General features: G+C 45.0%; 1 protein-coding gene and 4 long non-coding RNA genes across 10 annotated transcripts; 2 read left to right on the top strand and 3 right to left on the bottom strand.

The window, feature by feature from the left end:
- Positions 1-481: 481 nt before the first annotated feature.
- Positions 482-4,448, top strand: LOC147039498 (uncharacterized). 3 transcript variants are annotated; one of them, XR_015063451.1, is made up of 5 exons: positions 482-561; positions 807-856; positions 2,793-2,968; positions 3,199-3,275; positions 3,371-4,448. It is a non-coding gene; the product is annotated as an uncharacterized LOC147039498 (long non-coding RNA). The 3 variants fall into 3 exon arrangements; XR_015063450.1 differs by having other exon boundaries at positions 515-856; XR_015063452.1 differs by lacking the exons at positions 482-561; positions 807-856 and adding an exon at positions 1,296-1,593.
- Positions 2,777-4,767, bottom strand: LOC147039497 (uncharacterized). The gene is made up of 3 exons (XR_015063453.1): positions 3,192-4,767; positions 3,026-3,116; positions 2,777-2,953 (listed from the first exon to the last, which is right to left on the bottom strand). It is a non-coding gene; the product is annotated as an uncharacterized LOC147039497 (long non-coding RNA).
- A 1,886-nt stretch (positions 4,768-6,653) lies between these two features.
- Positions 6,654-8,644, top strand: LOC147039496 (uncharacterized). Its single transcript, XR_015063266.1, has 3 exons — positions 6,654-8,229; positions 8,305-8,395; positions 8,468-8,644. It is a non-coding gene; the product is annotated as an uncharacterized LOC147039496 (long non-coding RNA).
- On the bottom strand, positions 6,974-10,194 carry LOC147039495 (uncharacterized). Its single transcript, XR_015063265.1, has 4 exons — positions 9,815-10,194; positions 8,453-8,628; positions 8,146-8,222; positions 6,974-8,050 (listed from the first exon to the last, which is right to left on the bottom strand). It is a non-coding gene; the product is annotated as an uncharacterized LOC147039495 (long non-coding RNA).
- Positions 10,195-11,148: 954 nt separating this feature from the next.
- gpam (glycerol-3-phosphate acyltransferase, mitochondrial) lies at positions 11,149-23,016 on the bottom strand. Of its 4 annotated transcripts, none has more exons than XM_085903119.1 (22): positions 22,869-23,016; positions 20,689-20,792; positions 17,856-17,999; positions 17,618-17,737; positions 17,324-17,397; positions 16,748-16,861; positions 16,417-16,578; positions 16,215-16,314; positions 15,989-16,125; positions 15,824-15,923; positions 14,649-14,861; positions 14,458-14,571; positions 14,306-14,391; positions 14,055-14,167; positions 13,512-13,582; positions 13,059-13,326; positions 12,812-12,987; positions 12,663-12,740; positions 12,454-12,591; positions 12,185-12,374; positions 11,974-12,032; positions 11,149-11,889 (listed from the first exon to the last, which is right to left on the bottom strand). In XM_085903119.1, exons 1-22 carry the CDS (start codon positions 22,909-22,911, stop codon positions 11,773-11,775), a joined length of 2,721 nt encoding a protein of 906 aa, XP_085759245.1. In that variant the 5' UTR covers positions 22,912-23,016; the 3' UTR covers positions 11,149-11,772. The 4 variants fall into 4 exon arrangements, with proteins under 4 accessions (XP_085759245.1, XP_085759244.1, XP_085759246.1 ...); XM_085903118.1 differs by having other exon boundaries at positions 17,856-17,979; positions 22,869-23,010; XM_085903120.1 differs by lacking the exons at positions 20,689-20,792; positions 22,869-23,016 and adding an exon at positions 19,067-19,623 and having other exon boundaries at positions 17,856-17,979.
- Positions 23,017-24,165: the final 1,149 nt, after the last annotated feature.

Genomic DNA, 24,165 nt, shown 5'->3' with positions numbered 1-24,165 from the left:
CGTTCAAAACGCCGACCGTGGGTCGTACATCGCCTTACTCGAGCTGTTTTGACAATTGAAAAAACATTTTAATATCCCGCGACTGACCAGTAGTGGCTTGGCGACTATAGTCACCCTGGACAGGCTCAAAGCTCTGCCAAGAAATCAAACTCAATTAGAAATCTGCACACAAGGTCATGAAATAAAACAATTCAGGTGTTTCCCCCCTCACAGGCATGGTTTTATTGACTGGCTGTACAAACGTTTTGCCAGGCGTCTCCATGGTTACCTGGGCATTTGAGGCAGTGGGCGGAAAAGGCACGTCGGCGATTTCAGTCTCATAGCTATACACCGGGTTTTCAAAGGCGTCATGCGACATCCACACATACAAACAATTCAAACATGGCGAATAAAAACTTTTGAATCTTGAATCTAGTGTCGGATGGATGATGTGGGTGTGTCTTTTGTGCACGTTGCCAAAGACTCGCTTTTGTGTGACTTGAATTGAGCTTTCTCGGCTACCGTACACTTCCGCTTCAGCGAGCAGCTAGCTCTTCAGGTTGTTACCATTTGGGCTTTCGAGTGAGTCATGTCAAATTTCTTGCAAGCTCTCGATTTACTGTATGTATGTAAATGCGTACATGTAAACAATGACATGAAAGGAGAATAATTGTTAGTCGTTAGGTTAGTGGAAACTCGCTGGCTCTTGTGAAACAAGAGGTGGAGCGTTAGCTAGCACAACAAGTAGCACTCACTCGACTGTCAATCAATGGATACTCAACGAAAGCGTTTGACTTGAACGTTGTTTTTCCATGTCCAACTTGAAGACTGGAGGCTCCACGTCGGCTGCTGGTCGTCTATCTGCATATCTCGAAAGGTAGGTACCTCCCCATTTTCCATTTGGCATTATGCCTCTGGCGACTTGTAAGGTGGACCTTAACGTTTGCCTCCTCATCTTAAATATAGAAGGTCGTGTCATATATGACTTCAAATATTTGGCGTCCGAAACGTTATCAACGGACATTTTAATTCGTCATTTTATAATGTCCTGTTGATTATTTGGGCCAGAGTGATAAGAAACAAAAGAATTGCTCGACAATGGTTAAAGTTACATGTCAATGGAAGAAGTATAGTTTTGAAAAATGCACTTGCATTTAATTTAAAAAGTATATTTTTTATCATAGTTGGCACACACGAATGGCACTTTGTTCTTCAAATAATATGACTTGAATTTAAATATATATATATATATATATATATATATATATATATATATATATATATATATATATATATATATATACAGTGATCCCTCCTACTTCGCGGGGGTTACGTTCCAGACCCAACCGCGAAATGGGAATTTCCGCGAAATAGAAACTAGATTTTTTTGAGCTATTCTTGGAAGATATTCTATTTTTATCGCTGACATCAACCAGCTCGCTGCTAGGGGACTTTCATATCAATGGACTGTGCGCTCCGCATTCATGCCTTAGCGACGAGACTAACAGTGTATTGCTATGTCCAGATGAAGGCCACCGCCGGTGGAGAGTGTTATATCTTTACTATTTTCCAGGTTCTGATGTAGCAAGCATGGTTCGGACAACGACGTGATGGGTACTGCTTTATTCCTTTCATCACAGTCAGTTCACTGGCCGTACATCGCGACACTGAACGTCCCCGAAGCTCCCCCTCCCACATCCGGGGTTTTCCCACTACGGAACATGAGTTAGTCCAAAATATACAACAGCGAGAACGCCCTGAAGTCACATGTGACGATAAAGTATACTGTACTGACTCTTTAATTTATTCATTTCACTTTTAAACGTAAGCTATCATTATTAAAGGAAAATGAAGAAACTCAAGTGGCCGCGAAACCTCGTGAAATGATGAAATTTCTGCGATAAAATAATTCATTTCCGCATTTTTGAAAACCCGCGATATAGCGAAGCCGCGATAGTTGAAGCCGCGAAGTAGGAGGGATTACTGTATATATATATAAAAAAATTAAAAAATGTGTATAAGTTATGTTAGTTGGTAGTGTTATGTGCTTGAGGAGCTGATGTCATCTTGTCATGGCACACCAGGGAGAAGGTGAGCACATGCAAAGCAGCTGACATCTCTCACAAAACCTAAGTGCCAGGTACTGCACAATATCATCATCACACTCGTCTGGATGTGTTTTTTCATGACTGATGCAAACTAAGTTAGTCAGAAACATATATTTAACTGACTTGGTTTGCGTCAGTGTCATGGAAAAACTGGTACTGTGCAGGACCTGGCACTTAGGTTTTGGCCCAGTGAGAGATGTTTGCTTTGTTTGCATGTGCTCACCTTCCCCCAAGTGCCTGCCATGAGAGGTAAGAGAGCTCATCAAGCACTTCATCTGCTTGCATGCAGGCAGGCAGGCAGGCAGGCAGGCAGGCAGGCAGGGCCTTTTCAAAGTGCTTTTCTAGTCAATCCATTGTTCAAGTGCGAGTCTGTGATTTATGAGCAAATTGATCCAACCAATCACAGGTCACCTCATTTGCATATTCACGCCCACTCTTAAGCCAATCACAGCCTTTTATTCTCATTGCTCCACCCATTTTTAGAGCCCTCGGCCAATCAAGAAGCAGTATTCCAGTCCACATCCCGCCCCATTTCTCAAAAAATTTCCCCAGAAAAAAATCCGTACAAAAAAAAAAAAAAAAATAACAATTTTGGGGGTGGGGGAAAAAAAAAAAATTGGAAAGAAATGATTTTTCATTTTGTGATGTTTGATAATGAAGAGTTGAAAGTTTGTTATTTGTAATAAAGTTTTATTTCTTTTGCAGAGTAAACATTCAACCACAAGAAAGTAACAAGTGTGATGGCAGTCTGCTCGTTGCCGAGTGGTGAAGTGGTCGGCCAGAGGAACGAGTGGCGAGGTGGTCAGCCAGAGAAACGAGTGGCGGGGTGGTCAGCCAGTGGGACAAGTGTTACTCCATGCCTGGACCTGAGACAGAGATTGGTAAGTAAAAAGCCAAGTCAAAGTTTTGTGCAGAAAATGTTTTGGCATGATACATACCGGTTCTCAAGTAGAGTATTGCATGCTGCATGACTCAGGAAGCTGATTTTGTTCCTTGCTGCATGACCCAGGAAGTTGTTTTGTTCCTTGCCTGTCATAAAATAGGGGAAAAAATTATTGGGATAAAGATAAAATTGTGCAATGAGGAGTAGTTAAGGTGCCTCACTTCTCAGGTTGCCTTAGAGCTGAGGCAGGAACAAGGAAACTGAAGTGCGGCTTTGCTCTGGTCCTCTGCTTCTGCTGCAAGCAGGTACTTGATGGTGCTCCACATGGGACACAAAACAGATTCAAATTTTGAAACCTGTTTGCTAAAATGTCATTTACTTTCCTTCCTTCTCTTACCAGCACAGGACTCTTCAGGCAGTACCGATCCAGGTGAACGAGCTCAGAGGCTGAAGACAAACTGTGGCAGGCTTTTCACTTTCTGGGCCAGGATTTGCTATCTCTGCCTGGAAAGAAAAAGGAACATTGACAACAGCTCCATTTAAGTTGACTGCTTTTACTTTTAACTGAAGACTATCTATTTCATTTGAAAAAGCTGCCAAGTGCAAGTCTCGAACCCGAGGCTGCTGGACACCAACCCAAGTCATAAACCATTCAGCCATTTTGGCGTTGAAAATGTCCAAGTTTTCTTATGTATTCATAGTTTACCTGTTACGAAATGATACATTTACTAAATCACCGGACATATTCACAACACTCAATGGTGTAGTAGGTAAAGTTTTTGACTTATGTTCGGGAGATCCGAGTTCGAGTCTCACACTATTCAAACTTTAGCTTTAAGTCTGCTTCGTGCGGGGCTCGAACCATGGTCTCCCGAACACCGGGTAAAGTTAAACCACTCTGCCATTATGCCAGTGAAACGCTGCTTTTTTTTTTTTTTTTTTTTTTTTTAGAAGGTGTACTTTAAAATGTCAACTTGCATAGATAATGCTAATCTACCAGTGTTTGACAGTACATTCAGTGGTGTGGTGGATAAAGCTTTTGCCTTATGTTCGGGAGAACCGAGTCATGATGCAAACTTTAGCTTAAAGTTTGCTTCGTGTGGGGCTTGAACCATGATCTCCCGAACACCTGGTAAACTAAATACTCAAATAATATTCAAATTTGTGAGTCGGCGAGTGAAGAACATGGAATATTGACTACAGGTCAGCATGTACACATTTCTTTTATTGATTCTACTCTTATATACAAATATCAGAGAAACAAATTTGAAGCACAATAAAGAAACACACATGACATCACCAGATCTAGACATCAGCCTTCATAATGAATTCATTTTTTTTGTTTGACTTTATAGGGATAACCATTTTTATCTTGTACATTTTGGCAATTGTCATTTACATTTCGCTGAAATAAAACATACTGTACACATTGTACAAGTTGCATTAAAGAAAAACAGACATGTACAGTACATCAGCAAGATTGTTGCTCAGTCTTCAAGTTGGACCTGGAAAAACAACGTTCAAGTCAAACGCTTTCCTTGAGTATCCATTGATTGACAGTCGAGTGAGTGCTACTTGTTGTGCTAGCTAACGCTCCAGCTCTTGTTTCACGAGAGCTAGCGACTTTCCACTGACCTAACAACTAACAATTATTCTCCTTTCGTGTCATTGTTTACATGTATGCGTGTATATACAGCAAATGGAGAGCTTGTAAAAAGTTGACTTGACTCACGCGATAGCCCAAATGACAACAACCTGAAGAGCTAGCTGCTCGCTGAAGCAGAAGTGTACGGTAGCCGAGAAAGCCCAATTCAAGTCACACAAAATGTTCATTTTACGCTGGGTTACATACAAGTGAATGGGGGCACTGTCATCTTGCGGTAGCGTGGCGTCATTACACCAGTCGATCACCAAGCCATTACTGGTCGATCGCGGGAAAAAAGGCAAAATGGACATGTTCATTTTACGCTGGGTTACATACAAGTGAATGGGGGCACTGCCATCTTGCGGAAGCTTGGCGTCATTACATGAACCGCTTCATGAACCGCAGCCTTACACTATGCAAACCTTGGCTCAAAATCTGCTTCGTGTGGGGCTCGAACGATGCTCTCCAGATCACCGGGTCAAGTTTGAAACCATTCAACCATTTTGCCAGCGAAACACCGCCTTTTTTTTTTTATTAGTGTAGAGTACATAGGGGACGTCTGGTGAAAAGGCAAAAAGGACATGTTCATTTTGCGCTGGGTTACATACAAGTGAATGGGGGCACTGCCATCTTGCGGTAGCGTGGCGTTATTACACCAGTCGATCGCCAAGCCACTACTGGTCGATCGCGGGAAAAAGGGAAAAATGGACATGTTCATTTTACGATGGGTTACATACAAGTGAATGGGGGCACTGCCATCTTGCGGTAGCTTGACATCATTACACCGGTCGATCGCCAAGCCACTACTGGTCGATCGCGAGGTATTAAAATTGTTTTTTTTCGCACTTGATGCGTGTGCAAACAACGGCGTTAACAACACAACACAAACACGCTAGCTCGTGAGTTCCCTCCAATTGTCAAAACAGCTCGAGTATTGCGATGTACGAGCCATGGTCGGCATTTGAACGCACCTTTGGCTGTATTTACAGTTTCCGTGACTTTCCAAAAACTGCGGTGCGTTCAAAACGCCGACCATAGCTCGTAAATTGCAATATTCGAGCTGTTTTCAAGTGCAAAAAAACCCCCCAAAACATTATAATACCCTGCGATTGACCAGTAGTGGCTTGGCGATCAACCAGTCGATCGCGATAGACGTATTGGCCACCCTTGTAGTATTTCAGCCAGTTGGACCTCTCCAGACACTCAAATGTCGGATTTATTTGGCGGTATTTAAACGCCCCGTGACTTTCCAAAAGCTGGGGTGCGTTCAAAGCGTCAACCAGAGCTCGTACATCGCGATACTCGAGCTGTTTTGACAATTGGAGGGAACTCGCGAGTTAGCGTGTTTGTGTTGTGTTGTGTTGTGTTGTGTTGTGTTGTGTTGTGATGTGATGTGATGTGATGTGATGTGATGTGATGTGATGTGATGTGTTGTGTCGTGTTGTTAGCGCCGTTGTTTGCACACACATCAAGTGCGAAAAAAAAACAATTTTAATATCTTGTGATCGACCAGTAGTGGCTTGGCGATCGACTGGTGTAATAACGCCACGCTACCGCAAGATGGCAGTGCCCCCATTCACTTGTATGTAACCCAGCGCAAAATGAACATGTCCTTTTTGCCTTTTCACCAGACGTCCCCTATGTACTCTACACTAATAAAAAAAAAAAGGCGGTGTTTCGCTGGCAAAATGGTTGAATGGTTTCAAACTTGACCCGGTGATCTGGAGAGCATCGTTCGAGCCCCACACGAAGCAGATTTTGAGCCAAGGTTTGCATAGTGTAAGGCTGCGGTTCATGAAGCGGTTCATGTAATGACGCCAAGCTTCCGCAAGATGGCAGTGCCCCCATTCACTTGTATGTAACCCAGCGTAAAATGAACATGTCCATTTTGCCTTTTTTCCCGCGATCGACCAGTAATGGCTTGGTGATCGACTGGTGTAATGACGCCACGCTACCGCAAGATGACAGTGCCCCCATTCACTTGTATGTAACCCAGCGTAAAATGAACATTTTGTGTGACTTGAATTGGGCTTTCTCGGCTACCGTACACTTCTGCTTCAGCGAGCAGCTAGCTCTTCAGGTTGTTGTCATTTGGGCTATCGCGTGAGTCAAGTCAACTTTTTACAAGCTCTCCATTTGCTGTATATACACGCATACATGTAAACAATGACACGAAAGGAGAATAATTGTTAGTTGTTAGGTCAGTGGAAAGTCGCTAGCTCTCGTGAAACAAGAGCTGGAGCGTTAGCTAGCACAACAAGTAGCACTCACTCGACTGTCAATCAATGGATACTCAAGGAAAGCGTTTGACTTGAACGTTGTTTTTCCAGGTCCAACTTGAAGACTGAGCAACAATCTTGCTGATGTACTGTACATGTCTGTTTTTCTTTAATGCAACTTGTACAATGTGTACAGTATGTTTTATTTCAGCGAAATGTAAATGACAATTGCCAAAATGTACAAGATAAAAATGGTTATCCCTATAAAGTCAAACAAAAAAAATGAATTCATTATGAAGGCTGATGTCTAGATCTGGTGATGTCATGTGTGTTTCTTTATTGTGCTTCAAATTTGTTTCTCTGATATTTGTATATAAGAGTAGAATCAATAAAAGAAATGTGTACATGCTGACCTGTAGTCAATATTCCATGTTCTTCACTCGCCGACTCACAAATTTGAATATTATTTGAGTATTTAGTTTACCAGGTGTTCGGGAGATCATGGTTCAAGCCCCACACGAAGCAAACTTTAAGCTAAAGTTTGCATCATGACTCGGTTCTCCCGAACATAAGGCAAAAGCTTTATCCACCACACCACTGAATGTACTGTCAAACACTGGTAGATTAGCATTATCTATGCAAGTTGACATTTTAAAGTACACCTTCTAAAAAAAAAAAAAAAAAAAAAAAAAGCAGCGTTTCACTGGCATAATGGCAGAGTGGTTTAACTTTACCCGGTGTTCGGGAGACCATGGTTCGAGCCCCGCACGAAGCAGACTTAAAGCTAAAGTTTGAATAGTGTGAGACTCGAACTCGGATCTCCCGAACATAAGTCAAAAACTTTACCTACTACACCATTGAGTGTTGTGAATATGTCCGGTGATTTAGTAAATGTATCATTTCGTAACAGGTAAACTATGAATACATAAGAAAACTTGGACATTTTCAACGCCAAAATGGCTGAATGGTTTATGACTTGGGTTGGTGTCCAGCAGCCTCGGGTTCGAGACTTGCACTTGGCAGCTTTTTCAAATGAAATAGATAGTCTTCAGTTAAAAGTAAAAGCAGTCAACTTAAATGGAGCTGTTGTCAATGTTCCTTTTTCTTTCCAGGCAGAGATAGCAAATCCTGGCCCAGAAAGTGAAAAGCCTGCCACAGTTTGTCTTCAGCCTCTGAGCTCGTTCACCTGGATCGGTACTGCCTGAAGAGTCCTGTGCTGGTAAGAGAAGGAAGGAAAGTAAATGACATTTTAGCAAACAGGTTTCAAAATTTGAATCTGTTTTGTGTCCCATGTGGAGCACCATCAAGTACCTGCTTGCAGCAGAAGCAGAGGACCAGAGCAAAGCCGCACTTCAGTTTCCTTGTTCCTGCCTCAGCTCTAAGGCAACCTGAGAAGTGAGGCACCTTAACTACTCCTCATTGCACAATTTTATCTTTATCCCAATAATTTTTTCCCCTATTTTATGACAGGCAAGGAACAAAACAACTTCCTGGGTCATGCAGCAAGGAACAAAATCAGCTTCCTGAGTCATGCAGCATGCAATACTCTACTTGAGAACCGGTATGTATCATGCCAAAACATTTTCTGCACAAAACTTTGACTTGGCTTTTTACTTACCAATCTCTGTCTCAGGTCCAGGCATGGAGTAACACTTGTCCCACTGGCTGACCACCCCGCCACTCGTTTCTCTGGCTGACCACCTCGCCACTCGTTCCTCTGGCCGACCACTTCACCACTCGGCAACGAGCAGACTGCCATCACACTTGTTACTTTCTTGTGGTTGAATGTTTACTCTGCAAAAGAAATAAAACTTTATTACAAATAACAAACTTTCAACTCTTCATTATCAAACATCACAAAATGAAAAATCATTTCTTTCCAATTTTTTTTTTTTCCCCCACCCCCAAAATTGTTATTTTTTTTTTTTTTTTTGTACGGATTTTTTTCTGGGGAAATTTTTTGAGAAATGGGGCGGGATGTGGACTGGAATACTGCTTCTTGATTGGCCGAGGGCTCTAAAAATGGGTGGAGCAATGAGAATAAAAGGCTGTGATTGGCTTAAGAGTGGGCGTGAATATGCAAATGAGGTGACCTGTGATTGGTTGGATCAATTTGCTCATAAATCACAGACTCGCACTTGAACAATGGATTGACTAGAAAAGCACTTTGAAAAGGCCCTGCCTGCCTGCCTGCCTGCCTGCCTGCCTGCATGCAAGCAGATGAAGTGCTTGATGAGCTCTCTTACCTCTCATGGCAGGCACTTGGGGGAAGGTGAGCACATGCAAACAAAGCAAACATCTCTCACTGGGCCAAAACCTAAGTGCCAGGTCCTGCACAGTACCAGTTTTTCCATGACACTGACGCAAACCAAGTCAGTTAAATATATGTTTCTGACTAACTTAGTTTGCATCAGTCATGAAAAAACACATCCAGACGAGTGTGATGATGATATTGTGCAGTACCTGGCACTTAGGTTTTGTGAGAGATGTCAGCTGCTTTGCATGTGCTCACCTTCTCCCTGGTGTGCCATGACAAGATGACATCAGCTCCTCAAGCACATAACACTACCAACTAACATATACACCTTTTTTTTATTTTTAGATTTATATATTTTTTTAAATTCAAGTCATATCATTAGAAAAACAAAGTGCCATTCATTTGTGCCAACTGTGATCAAAAACTTTTTAAGTTAAATACAAGTAAATTTTTCAAAACTTAACTTCTTCCGTTGAGATGTAACTTTAATCATTGTAGAGCAATTCTTTTGTTTCTTTTCACTGTGGCCCAAATAAACAACAGGACATCATTCATTTGGGAAATGACCAATTAAAATGTCCATTGATAACATTTTGGACTTCTGATATTTGAAGTCATACACGACACGACCTTCTACTTTTAAGATTAGGAGGCAAACGTTAAGGTCCTTGCTAGTCACCAGAGGCATAATGCTACATGGAAAGTAGAAAGGGCATGTATTACCTTTCGAGATATGCAGATAGACGACCAGTACCTGACGTGAAGCCTCCAGTCTTCCAAGTTTGGACGTGGAAAAATATAGAAAAACAACTTTCAAGTCAAACGCTTTCCTTGATTATCCATTGATTGACAACCGAGTGACTGCTACTCGTGGGTGGTTGTGCATGCTAGCAAAAGCTCCACCTCTTGTTTCACGAGAGCTACCGAGTTTCTACTGACGTAACGACGTACAAATATTCTCCTTTCCTAATGGAGTGTCCAAGTGACGTCACAGATCAAACAGCCAATCGGGAAGTGGGGGTGAGGGCCGGTTTGGCACTTTTCACTTTCATTTAAGCTTTGACCATGATTTCTCCCTGATGAAGTGGGCTGTTATTGGCTACAACTGAAAATGGCGGTGTACCTAATGGAGTGTCCAAGGGACGTCACAGATCAAACAGCCAATCAGGAAGTGGCCTGCTCTTTCCACCCCCGCCTCCTGATTGGCTGTTTGACCTGTGACGTCCCTGCAATGTGTCTGAAAATTCACTCCTGCAAAAACAGCCCCAAAAAAAAAAAACCCAAACAAACACAAAGCATCAGCCCTTTTGCCTCCTGTCTAATTTTCTTTTTGTAGTGCAGCAGATAAAATGAAGACACTAAACATCTTGTACTATTTTATTTACAAACCTACTGACAATTATGCTGGACTTTTTTTTCTTTTACTCTTGGCTGGTGATTCTTGTCTTTATGACTTCTTACATATATAGCCTTTTTCTTTGTGATATGTAATTAACATGCATTAAAAAAGACCAAGACGGTAGATTTAAAATAGGGTCATCTGCTTCCATGATACAAGCGTTTTAACCTGACATTGTGTCACTTGTGTTTCGTACCGTGTGATGTTATTGTCTTCGTTTTGACTTCCAGTCAAGGCCAGGTGTCCCTATTCCTTTGTCCACACAGCAAGTCCACCTGAGTTTTGGACAATCATGACAACACAATACATTCATCAGGACTCCTCTTCAACATAATTCACAGACTTGGGACCATTAAATACAACACAAAGTCTACCTTAAGAGCAAACATGCATTACAGTACATAAAAGTGGCATTGAACTTCACAAAATGTCTGCCACATTCCAAATCATTCACACATCCGTGTACGTTTTGTCCTTTGACATGCCGCCGTCCGACTGTACAAATCTGCATCAATACGTGCAGGTTGAAAGATTAAATAACCGTGTATGCTTGCAAGAAAATCTTTCGGTAGACTTACTTGGACTTTCCACGCACACCTTCTGTTGCTTTAGAGACATTTGCTACTTTTTAAGACCTGTTGTGAGGTGGCCATGTGTTAAAAAAAAAAAAAAAAACTAATACCACTACCAACAACAAAATAATCAGCACAGTCTCATTTGCCCCCGTCCTCATAGTTGCTATGGGAACATGCAGAGCCGGTTCACCCATTGGGCAACGTACCACGGCGGGTACCGGAAAACTGGGAAATGATTCTCCTCCAGTAAGGTTATACTAGCTACTACTACTAACTAACCTTCCAAATCTGCTAAAACGTGATTTTATATTTGGGTGACAGGTTATCTTATAAATGAAAGTTGATGATAAAAACAACATTTGGAGCGCCACCCACATAGGCTCTGCGACAAATAGACAATAAGAGGAAACAAGGCTACAGTGCTCTTTCAAAGGCTTCTTGAGTACAGCCCAAATGATTTGACAGGTTAGCAAAGTGCACTACTAGACGAGATTGCGCACTATGACGCCGCGCCCGACAGCTCTTCTACTCGCTTCCTATGGATACCTTCTGTAAAAGACAGCTTGCCTGCCTACTGGATATATGGAGCTGTACTGCTAATGTAAATTATGAAGGCACTTCCTGGTAGCACCTAGAATCATATATTTGAGAGAACCAGTAAGAAGCCCTTATGTGACGTCGGAGCCTGAAGCGACGAGGTTTGGGGATCACAGCAGGCAGAAGCCTAAAATGTACTGCAGCAGTTTGTTGCGGTTGGCCTGAGGTAGGAAGGTGGCGCTCAGCTCCAGCGTGGTCACACGCTCCTCTCGTCGCTCCTTGAGGACCTGAGGACAAAACACACGCCGCGTGTCCCGTCAAATTCCTAAAAGGTGATCTTTTTGTTAACGTTCAGAATATATTTCGGTTACCCCGAGATCCTTGAATGTCCTCACTGTGTTCTTCACCAGGTAATGAGTTGCACTTTCACCTGAGGCAAAAAAAAAAAAAAGATCTAATTTTTCTAAATCTAAATTTGGATCAAAATTGATTGACATGGTCGTGAAACCCTTCACTTTTAAAACCCAAGCATCGTAACGCGCTGATGTACATCTTTTAAAGCAGCGGCTCGCGCGCAATCACCGTAGGCGGCGATCCTCCTCTCGGTGCGCGTGAGCAGGTATCGGAAGAGGCGCTGTGTGTACTCCGGCTCGGCCATGGGCTGACTCAAGCTGTGCACGAAGATGGCGGCGCCGCTGTAGGCCTCCAGGACAGGGCTCAGGAGCCGCTGCAGGAACACAAAGAAATCCCGGTGCTCTGCCGACAGGCTCACCTGGAAGCAGATGTCGGCTTGAATTTAACGCTCCTCAAACTTAATAGTCCCGGGAAGACTATAAAGAGCAAAGATGAACCTTCAGATAGCGATCCCGCTGCTCTTCCCCAAAGTCGCTGTCCTCGTCCTCCTCGTCGCTCCTCCAGGAGAGCGGCTCGGGGAACTTTTGGGGCCAAGGTTCTTCGGTGGGACTGGGGCTCAGTTCCTCCTGGTCCTCCTGACACACAAAAAGGCCATCAGGACAGAGATTGCCAAGGGCACAGGTAGCACGGTTCTCTCGAAACAGACCTCGGCCACATAGAGGACGCCGTACTGGATGAGGCGGGTGACGGCGTCGTGGAACACCTGGTAAATAGTCTGGCAAGGCTGCAGGGCGCAAACAGGAACGCTTGACTATCTACATCACGCGCGTGATCAGAGTGCAGCAGAGAACCTACCGAGGCCACCGCCACCTCATTGACCAGGAAGTGCGAGAGGCCAGCGGCCTTGCGAATGAGCTTCTCCTGACTGAGCGGAGAACCGGCGGCCGCGGCGTCGGGATCTCGCGCTGACGCCGGCAACGACGACTCCAACTCGGCCGCCTGCTCCCGCTGCAGGGACAGGATGCTGCAGGCTGCGCGCAAATGCATTTTGAAAGTTCACCCCATTTTCTTTTGCACCACATCGACGAAAGCGGCAACGTACCGACGATGGCGTCGGCGATGAAGACGTGGAAGAGGCCGTTGCTGTAGAAGTTGAGCTCGAAGAGGGCCGGCACGGTGTGGCCGGGCGCGATGGTGAACTCGCCGTTGCGGTTGGCGCCGCCGGTGACAGCGATGCAGTTCTCTAGAAGGTGCAGGGCGCGCATCACCACGTCCTCAGAGTTGCCCGAGAAGCCCAGGTCAAAGTCGCGCGACAGCACCTCCTCCTTCATGTTGAAGAAGTCCTCCACCAACTTGGAGAGCGCCACGCCCTGCGAGAAGAGAAGCAAGCTCACATTTAGTCAAATGTGCGGCGCAGTTCCTGCAGGGGGCACTCGTGGTTCAAAGTTCTGATCAGGGAAGCAACCTGATCTCTGCCCAGTCAGGTATGTATGACATTTGCCTCACCTTGCTCATCTAACAATTGAATATTCGACAAACAAATGAGCAGACATACCTGTCTGTGTCGGTAGAGCAGCAAACAGGCCACGATGTGCGTGGACATGATGGCGGACGACTTGTTAGCCGCTGCAAGAGGTGATAAAAGGAATGTTGAACACAGAAACAGAAAGAGTGGCAGTGTGGTGCTTATCTACTCATATGCAGACAGACAGGGGAGGCCTGAAACTGAATGGACGGTACCGCTAAGCAATATGGGTGAAAACGAAATACATTATACAAGACATGATTTTGGTCATACAATTGGAAGAAAAATGAATCGGAACATGCAAGGGTTACTCCAAGTAATCGTAAGCATCATCATTTCTTAGTGGGGATGGAAGGCAGCAGAACACCGGCGCTGGTGTTGCATTCCAGCCCCACTTACCCTCTCTACCTTCTCCTGCGTCCTATTGGCCGAAAACAACATGCCACGCAGCTGCGGGCATTGTGATTGGCTGCAGCCGATTGGAAAAAAAAAGTGTAGGACAAACCGGTTTCTGCTGCTGCAAGCCCAGTTGGCTTTTCCAATGAGGCACCTTGGGACGTGACATTGACTTACTGAAAAGAACGTGCTTGGCCAGGTTGTTAATGAGCTGTCGTCGGCACAGGTCTTCGGGAAGCTCTCTGTTCTGCAGGGCCTCCTCCTGGCGGTCAAACAGCTGAGCGTCGGGCCTGAAAGATTTTTCAAGAAAAGCCGTCTGGGAAAGATGTAGTTTGCCGTGTCTCGTTTCGGGTCGCGTACAAAGAAACAGGCAGAGGAGCCATCTTGGAGGCTTTATTGGAAGGTTTTAGGAAGAGTGCCTCACTTACTGTGCATCAATGATGGTGGGCATCAAGGAGTGCTCGAGGGACAGCGGGGGGGCCACATGGCGGCTTCTCTGGCTGTCCAGGTACTCCTGCGTTCATCGTATTAAGTCATGTTCTTAGGACTTGAAGTCCTTCACAATAGCGGCCTCCCTCACCTTTAAGGAAAAGGGCTGGTTGAAGTCAACGCGGACGCAGCCGTAGTTCTCCCTCAGCATCCTGAACACGCCGCACGCTATTCCCCACAAGCTCTCGTTTTTCTTGGGCTTGCCCTGCTCGCACGCAACATTTCAGACAAGGCCCCACCGGCCAGCCAGCTTTGGCGGACGTCGCCCTTGAGCGGCCTCACCAGCTGCTCGCTGTTGTAGTTGCCCTCGATGATGCGGTCGTACGAGATGCCCACCGGCACCACCAGCACGTCGCCGACGGCACCCGTGTGCAGCGCGTCCACCACGATGGACAGCATGCCGGCGCGCGCCGTGGACATTTTGCCGCTGCGGGAGCGCGTGCCCTCCAGGTAGACCTCCAGGAACTGCTGCTGACGCAACAGCTCTTCTGTGTACTGGAAAGAATAAAATTGAAATTAGTCTTTTGCTAATTGTTTTTTATTCTTTTTGGCGTGCATTCTTTTGCATGGTGTGCAAAGAAAAATAACTATTGTGTTTCAATGCAATTTGATGGTGGGAAAAATATATAAATGCTATCAAGGAAAAACAACGTTAGAGCAAGTAGAAAGTTCAGAAAGATAACTTGAACAGACGGGTGATAAAAATAAAAAAAGAAGTCCAGAAATGGCCCGCAAGTCAGACATTGAACACAGGCAGCGTTGTGCAACCATATCCTTTCAGGGCAGCCTGAGGACATTTGTATATGTGTGTGTGTGGGGGGGTTTGTCCTGAAATAGACCCCCGGCTTGGATTGTTTCAGCTGCAAAGACGCGGCTGGGGACTTAACAACATTTACTTTTGCTATGTTGGGACCGCTGCCAGGTACATACAGATTTGCTCATATTGCTGAGTAGGCCCACTCTCCGTCTATTCTTGTCATCTCGATGAGAGGCACAATTTTGAAGGTCGAACGACACGAGTCGGTCATTATAATCCCAACAAACACACACAAAACTGCCCTCGGCTGATAGCGCTTATCTTATTGGCTCAACGCGCAATTACTTTGGCGGGTCGATGCAAAGTGCAGCGTGTCGCAGACAACAGGCCCATTCTCAACCAAAGGCATATTTGTCTACTTTTGCAAATCTGCGGAATTCTGTTGGCATCTTAGCAACAGCAGATTAGTCGGTATAATAGGCATTACAAAGACTGGACTTGCGTCTGTTCACAAAGGAGTACGAGGGCCGCGCTAAAAACCAAACTGAAACTATGAGAATTAAGTCATATGAGAATCTTTAAAAAAAAAAAAAAGTCAGAGCTGTTACATTTGCATATTCCTATTTGGCTGAGACTTCAATGAAGCGGAGTGAGACGCCGAGTGAACTAATTCAAGATAAAATACAAACCCAAGACTCACAGCGTTTAAGAGCGATCTGTACAAAATATCTTTCTTGCCGTCCCCGGACTCCTCCATTTTGCGCCGTATGAAGAAGCCTCCCAGCTTTCGGATCAGGGTGCTGAAAGGACAAAAGTGGCGCTTGGCATTCTCACTTGAGCAGACACGAGGCGAGGCGAGGCTCACCTGAGGATGGGGATGCTGAGGTTGTTGCCGGCGGCAATGTGCGGCGCCTTGATGTTGTGACAGAAGAGGATGAGCGTGATGAGGAGATAGTCGATGTGGGATTTGTGGACGGGCAGGAAGACCATGGGAGCGTTGCGCTGCATGGGCCAAAGACAACATGTGCAATTTGGACTCCACATTGACATCAATTGCTCCACGACAAGTTTTTTTTTTTTTTCTCTCTGACCTCTGCCGCTGCTTTTTTGACCATTTCCAGCTGGCCCTTGTGGATCTGAATGCTCCAGAAGAAACCGTTAAAGAGCCTCAGCAGAACCCAGCCTGTCAGCCTGGAGCAGACAGACAGGAAAATCTTGCACCGGGAAAAACTGGGTCCCGGTGATGCAATAGAGTCGCCGCCGCGTCTCTAATGAGGATGCATTTGCACGTACCTGATGAAGGCGGGCGACACGCTGGCCACCATCTGCTGGAGGCAGCGCCGGGCTTTCTGCTTGACTTTCCTGACCGACTTGCTGCGTTCAGAACAGGGCCGGCTGGAGGCGGCGGCGGCCTCGTCCAAATCGGCGGCCACGCTCAAGACGGCGCTCTCCACACTGCACCAGAAGCGCGTCGTTGAAAAGGAATCAAAGACGTCTTGCACACATTTGGCCCTCTGGAGTGCACGCCCAACAATCAAGTATCACATTTAAAAAAAAAAATAAAAAAACGACTACATTGGCGATTGCCTCTTTCTTAACTTCTTAATTTAATCTAATTTCTTACCTGTTGCTGTTCAGCACGTTTTCCACCACATTGCGGGGGAACATGTCCTTGTGAACGTCCCGCTCCATGACAAAGAGCACATAGCTCAGTTGCCGTGCCAACCAGCCACGCTGCCTGCACACAGCAAATAAAACACAGCAGGTAATCTTTTCATTTTGCAGAATTTGATTCATTTTGGACTACAGCTATATTAAATAACTGAACTTTAGAATTTTGAGGGGGGGGGGGGGGACCCCCAAACACTTTTAGTTTGCATGTAATGCTGCTCTTAACACCGCTTGCACTGCAGTTGAAAATGTCCACCTCATAAAGGTTTAATGAGGACGGATGAAGTGTTTGTTATTCCCTGTGAAGAAACTTGTTTGGATATAAGGAAAGACTCAACCAGCGTCGCATACATGTGACTCCACCGACGTTTGAATTATTCACCTGTCTACTCCAATGGTTCACACAATTCAATACACGTGTTTCCACCACTAGTGACGCCTCAAAGGGTGCACAAGAGGCAAAAATCACCTACAACTGCCTTATATAGTATAAAAACACGAGTATAAAATGAGGAAAAGACATGTTTACCTGGTGTGGGTCTCGTTTATGTAGATGACATTACGCAGGCCGAGCGACGGAATACTGGGGTTGAACAGCTTCTCCTGTGATGGGAATGCAAATGAATGAATGAAAATGTGCCTCTTCTGCCCCACTAATTCTGAATTCTTTAACAACCAGCACTCGGTGAGCTGCACAATATAAACGTTCCAACTTTCTTTATGCACGTAAAGTATATTATAGTGTAGTCTCCAATGTCTGTTGCTGGGGTACGTCAATTTCGCTAACGGCTAAGAACTAATTAGCCGCAGTGTGTAAGGTTACCCAGCTCTGCGGCGTGCAAGAGTGGCAGCAGCGGCCGACGAAGGGCCTCTTCCTGTTCAGAAGCCCCTCCTTCCACGTGGTGGCCACGCAGCGCAGGACTGACGGACTGGTGCTGCGGTCCTAAAGGAGATATATGACACAAATGTGTCGGGGCGCTAACAGTGAATTATTTGAACAATTGGAACAATTTCAATCGGCTGGGTTTGAACGTGTGCCGATTTGGGCGGGCGACTCTTACGGAGTCATCATTGGGCCGCTTCCAGCGGTTGCACCACTGCTCGCCGTTGTTGACCTGCAGCAGCAGGCCGTCCGACAACTCCATGGCCTTTTCTTCTCCGACCCAACACCCTCGAACTGGACACCTGGGTGGAATGACAAAAATCTAAACAAAACAATTGCTTTCATTTGACATGGTTGTGACACGGTCCGCTTTAGCCCTGCATGAGTCCCAGGGAGTACAAATATTTGCACAACTGGACTTTTAATTTCCTGCATTATTTGACACAACTTAGTATGCGCACACTAGTTAGGAGTTAGGCTCACAAATCCCTTTCATGAATGGATTGTCCACCGTCCAGTGTGGGTGTTGCGTTTCAGCACCAGTGCCCGGCGCGCACACCGATGAGGGGGCAGAGTGGGCTTTTTTGTGAACAGGGTCATTGGCCGAGAGTACTCCCCGTCATGGGCTGACTATTGGGAGCCAAACAAAAGCAGCTGAGGAATGAGAAGCCGTGGCCATTGGGTAACAGTGGAAGCTTGTTTCCACGACACTGTCACAGATGGGGGGAAAAAATGGTCTCCCAGTTTTTGCTTCAGTTCAAATAATTGATTTCTTTTTTATTTGAAATTAAGATAATTGCCATCTGTGTTACCTTTTCAAGACGTCTAATTGGTTTGAATCAATCCTTCTCAAATAGAGGGGCGCATATCATGTTCTGGAGACCTTTTAAATCATAAATGAAAAGTCTACATGAATAATAATCTGGCTTGGACTCACACAAGGATGCTCGGGGAGGTAAACAAAAGACTGTTGAGATCCCCCTTCACGTGATTTCTTAAATAAGCAGGTCAAACTGTCTAGTGACAGATGGACATGCAAATAACGGGTCGCACAGACAACAATGGTGAGCTGGACGTCTGGCATCACACTGCATCACTACGTTAAACGGAACTAGGATTGGCCACATGCTAACCGGGATAACCTTAAACTGGCCGAGTTAGGAAGCATATTGGGGCCACTTGAGCCCTTACACTTCAATGTCACCGTGGAGGTAACGCGACTCAAAGCGACGTAGTACAAAAGTCGCTCGATTGCGGTGGGCAACGTCACTAACTGATGGAAGATGCTACGGGTTGCTTGTTTCCATGACAATGACAGCGCGAGCCGACCGATGGTTTGCTAGCAAGGCGGCGATTAAGGTGGGAGGGGGGCGTTAGGGGATTGCTTACCTTCAATGTCGCATTACGTTGACTCGTATTTATCAAAATAAAAATCAAATAACTTGTCAACACAAGTGTCCACTCAACAGAGCTCGGCCGCCGTCGGTAATGTGGTACCGTATGCCACGCTAAGCCGTTCTGACGTCTGCAGCCCCGGCACACAGAATGCGGTGCTTACAGCCTTTCGTCCATTGGAGCAAAACGTCTCCGGCTCCTCATTAATATTGATAACATTGTCTTATCTCGGATTCGCTGAGATCAAGTACTAAACCCAATCACGGGGAGGCACATTATGACTATACATGACGTAGGGCGTTCATTCGTGCAGTGTCTCCCGTCTTCTTCGCGTTTACTTCTAATTCATAATCACTTCAAAACAAACGCGACTGCCACCGTCGGGTTAAATCAGGGACTACATGTTTTGCAATGATTCGTTCAATTCAGCTGTCATCTTTCGCTCTCTAGGGGTGGAAAAAAGAAGTGCATTCACGTGGAGCACACCACTCTTAGTGGGTGTTGAATTAAATGCTAAAACTTGAATACGTTACGTGCAAGACTTGAACTAGTTTATTTGCGAGCCATTGATATTCGAATTGCTACATATGGATTGCAAACGACGGGTTTATTTTGCCTTTTGGAGCTGCGGATGTGCTAGTGACCCTTGACGACGACTGAAATGGTTGCGACCACACTGTCAGGTTTCCCCTGTCTTCATCAAGCTCGTCGTAGGCATGAGGTAAGTTTCCTTGCTGTTCCACGATCAGATGTATTTTCTTTTCGTAAACAAACGGTTCTCATAGGCTCCGGGTAACTTATTTCAAACACCAAGTAGACACAGACCTTCAGGGTTGATGAGATTTAAAGCGTCATGGAAGAAAATTGCTAATTTAGGCCCGGTGCTAACTTTACAGACATGCCTGACGTCACAACACATAGGTAAACAAGTCGAGACGGTGTCAGGAATCATTGCAACTCGAACTTGCGGTTTCATCCCTGCAGGAACAAAGGTATTTCAAGTACAAGTGTGCTATAAATTCCATTGACTTAATGCAATGAATATGCTATCACAGTTCAACAATGCAATCAAAGCAATATCTTTTCCATTGTAAATCATCGCCAAAGACATTGTTGGGAGTAATTGTCAAAACAAGCTTGCTGCTACTTTAAGTGAAAGATCCAGTTTGGCTGGAAAATGTCCATGACAATTTTGGAAATGGTTCAAATTCGGTGTGATAGCTTGTCAGTCACATAATTGCATCTAATCCGACTTGTTTCCCCAGTATGCTCAGGCTTCAGAAACGCTTGGCGTCTAGCGTCATGGGTTGTGGCAAGAAGAAAGTTTGGCTGGACCCAAACGAGACCAATGAGATTGCCAATGCCAACTCACGTGAGTTGTTTTACCGGCTACAGGTTATGGCTTATTTGTGCTAGCTTAATCTTTTCGATGTAACTCTACACGACAGGCCAGCAGATCCGCAAACTGGTGAAGGATGGCCTGATTATCAGAAAGCCTGTGACAGTGCATTCCCGTGCCCGCTGCCGCAAAAACACGCTGGCGCGCCGCAAAGGCCGTCACATGGGCTACGGTTGGTCATGCAAAATCAACTGATACGATAAAACTGTAAACTCACTTTCTTGGCTTTGCAGGTAAGAGGAAGGGTACTGCCAACGCCCGTATGCCCGAGAAGCTGATGTGGATGCGGCGCATGCGCATCCTGCGCCGTCTCCTCCGCCGCTACAGGGAGTCCAAAAAGATTGACAGGCACATGTAAGCGGGACGTGTTCTCTTCGATTTTTCTCTATTCCCAATTCATTGCGTTGAACTGAAAGTTGCACCTACCTGTCCAGGTACCACAGTCTGTACCTGAAGGCCAAGGGTAACGTGTTCAAAAACAAGCGCATTCTGATGGAGCACATTCACAAACTGAAGGCAGACAAGGCTCGCAAGAAGCTCCTGGCGTAAGTTATTTCAATTTGATTAAACCCTCACGAGGATTTATCAAGGATATTCAGTTCAAGAAATGGAGGCAAATGCAATTTATATCACACACACCAATGAATGAAATCAAAATAAGATTTCACTGTTGTTGTAATTTTCACTTTTGTCCACTGGGTGGCGCCAATGTTGCTGGATTCGAGTCTTGCCTCACTGCCCAGCTTCTTTTTTTTTTTTGCCAGCGTGCTTCACAACTGAAATGATAATACTGACTAGAAATGTCTATCAGGATAAATATTAACAGTTGTGTCCTCTGGCGCAGCGACCAGGCCGAGGCTCGTCGCACAAAGACAAAAGAGGCTCGCAGGCGCAGAGAGGAACGTCTCCAGGCCAAGAGAGAGGAGTTCATCAAGAACTTGGCCAAGGAGGATGAAGCTGGCAAATAGCGACTGCATCTCACTCTGCTTTAGTTATTAATAAATGGGGTTAATGTCTTTTTTTTTTGTATGGAGGTAAGATTTTTAAATACTGTTGTATCTGCCAACTTCTTCATAAGGTATACAGGTAAGCTTGAATATTACAAACCATTTTACGCCAGTGGGAAAAAAGGGCGGATTCAATCCACGGCGGTGAACGAGTTCAAATCTGCCTGCATGGTTTAATCTATGATTCACATTTTATTAGCATTATCAGTATAGCACTTTATGGAGTCGCCATATAAAAGCAATCCCGCTGTGTGTAAAAATAAAGAGCCATCTCAGGTAAAATAGATGAGATCGCACGAGGAGGGGGGGGACTAGGCGGAGGCCATTTTGTGACTCGCCTCATCTTGGTTCTTCATTGCGGGGAGGCGCCGCTGTTTTCTGGAGCGTGAGACTTAATGGGATTAGACGACGGCAAGGAATATGAGCCGCTCTTCACGATTACGCTCAGCCCTCAACGCACTCAGAGTCACATTTTCCACATGCAACAATAACAACGGAGCTAACATAAATACACGTCACTCTGAGCCCCTTCGCTGTTACTATTTTTACTTTACTTCAAAGTACAGTGGACCTTCCATACTGGAGGTTGACAGAGGTGTGCTAATACGACAGGGGACAATTTATTTTCGTAGGCCTTATATTCGGACATCTGCTCAATTTTTACATGTTAATTTTTGTGATTAAAATAGTATTTTTTTAATCCAAACAAAATAGAGGTCTGCCTATACTATCCTTTCCTCAACATTTGGCACACAGATATTAATAAACAGATATAGTTGGAGGCGGAGCTTTAAGGCACATACAATGGCGGGGAAGCAAAAAAACAGCTGGAGGCAGCAAACAAAAACGTTTCATTAAATAATAAACGAGTCAGCAAACTCTAAACGCATTAAAATGCTAAACAAGTTAAGCCGCAGTGTGATTCGTTTTTTTCACTTTTGTAAGCTGGAGAAGTTTAATTAACAGCGGGGTGACAAATGGGATATGAATTCAATTGTTATGGACTTTTTTTTCTTTTCTCTCTTCACTGTATGCATGTTACCTACGTGTCTAAACATTAAGCAACAAAAAACGAATTTCCATTTGAAGTGCACACCCGGCGCCAACGCCGGTAATTGAGTGCCGCCAAGAGGGGGAGAGATGAAAAGATGTGACGAATAAGAAGGAGGCCGAACGTGCTTTGGGGCAGAGTCATTTGAATTTTGTGGTTCATGTTGACCCTGCCCATATCCTACGGCATGGGATTTAAATCCTTTGCCATCTGGTACCTCTGATTTGGACCCGTTTAATTTAAAGCTCTATCAGTGAAGAATCCCTGCATCTTAAAAATCTTTACAAAATTGTACACTAATGACATCATTACATGAACGATCCGATAATATATCCGCACCTTTACTTGTGTACTTTTGCCACCTCTGTTGCTCCGTGGCCATGTAGGGAGTGGAGGGGCGACGACATCAAAAAGGCGAGACGGAAGCAGGTGTGGAGGTGGGCTAGCGGATGGTTGACTTCCCACAATGTGCCACATGGGCTTAATCCATCTGGAAACAAACAAAAAAAAACATCTGTGAGAATCGCCGAGTCAGCCACCTGGAGCCGCCCGCAGTAGCATTCACCCCGACTTTAAGGACACGTTCGAGTACGGTAAAATTTGTGACTTGTGAGGGTCTTTTGCGACTGTACCTTCAAATGATCATTTCATGTTGGGAATCAAAAGTGTGTGTGTGTGTGTGTGGGGGGGGGGGAATTATTATTTGGTATCGTTTTTGTCTTTTTGATTTTCTTTTCTGCCACAGTTGCTCACCTCTCAAGTCGCACATGTCATCAAGAGCTATTTTTGGTGCACAATTTCCCCCCGCATTTTTGCAAGGTGGACGTTTCGTTTCCCCCGAGCTGTCAAAGATTCAAGTGTGAACGCACCACAAGGAGACGTCGACCTGACGTTTCAAGCCCCCCCCAACAAGAGCAGAAACGTTTTGGTTTCAAGAGCAACTTGATGTCCTGCCACACGTGCGTCTTTCCAAAATCATATTATATCCAGTTTGATAACAAAATTGGGTCATGATTTGAGAAATGGCGGCACGGTACGTGCCGGCAGTGCCAGTGTTGTCCATGGCCTGCCAGCAGCTTTTCCGCTGCCAATGACTTTTATTGGGCGTTAATGTGATTACTTGCGCTCATTACGAGCAGGCGAGTCGGGGCTACTCCGGATGGAGGCGAGGGGAACGTAAGCGTGATGGATCCTCCCAAGATCTGCAAACAAACAAAATGGACTAACAAGGAAAGAAAGATGCAAAACGTCTTGTGTGGGTTGATTTGACGGCTTCCCGTCATTAAGCCCACCCACCGACTTACTAACGACACCATCAGATGGCGCTCAATCACACAGCTTTGCAATTTTCATTGATGGATGTCAAACGTTCTTCCTCGTCTAGGCTGGCTAATTAAATGACTTTTCTGTTGGTCACGTTAATGCTCTTTTGGCACTGCTAACATTTTATACCCGAGGTCAGCAACCTCTTGGAAACTGATGGCTACTTCTTGGGTACTGATTAATTAATGTAAAAAAAAAATGCTTGAATTATTTTTAGCTGACTCATCTCCTCAGATGTTTCATCATTCTTTTGTTTTTCAAAAATTTTGCATCTCATCCGAGTGGTGGACTAATTCTTAATTGCAATACAGGC

Source organism: Syngnathus leptorhynchus, chromosome 22, assembly GCF_054491065.1.
Source record: "Syngnathus leptorhynchus isolate UIUO chromosome 22, UIUO_Slep, whole genome shotgun sequence".
Classification (NCBI taxonomy): domain Eukaryota; kingdom Metazoa; phylum Chordata; class Actinopteri; order Syngnathiformes; family Syngnathidae; genus Syngnathus; species Syngnathus leptorhynchus.
This window is presented reverse-complemented; position numbering and strand designations above follow the sequence as displayed.

Excerpts from the sequence above, each read along its gene's own strand:
- gpam (XM_085903118.1), bottom strand. The coding sequence starts at position 23,006 with ATGTGGCACATTGTGGGAAGTCAACCATCCGCTAGCCCACCTCCACAC. Across the intron at positions 16,862-17,323 it reads ATAAACGAGACCCACACCAG|GCAGCGTGGCTGGTTGGCAC; the intron begins GTAAACATGTCT and ends TGCTGTGTGCAG. Across the intron at positions 16,126-16,214 it reads TCAAAAAAGCAGCGGCAGAG|CGCAACGCTCCCATGGTCTT; the intron begins GTCAGAGAGAAA and ends TGGCCCATGCAG.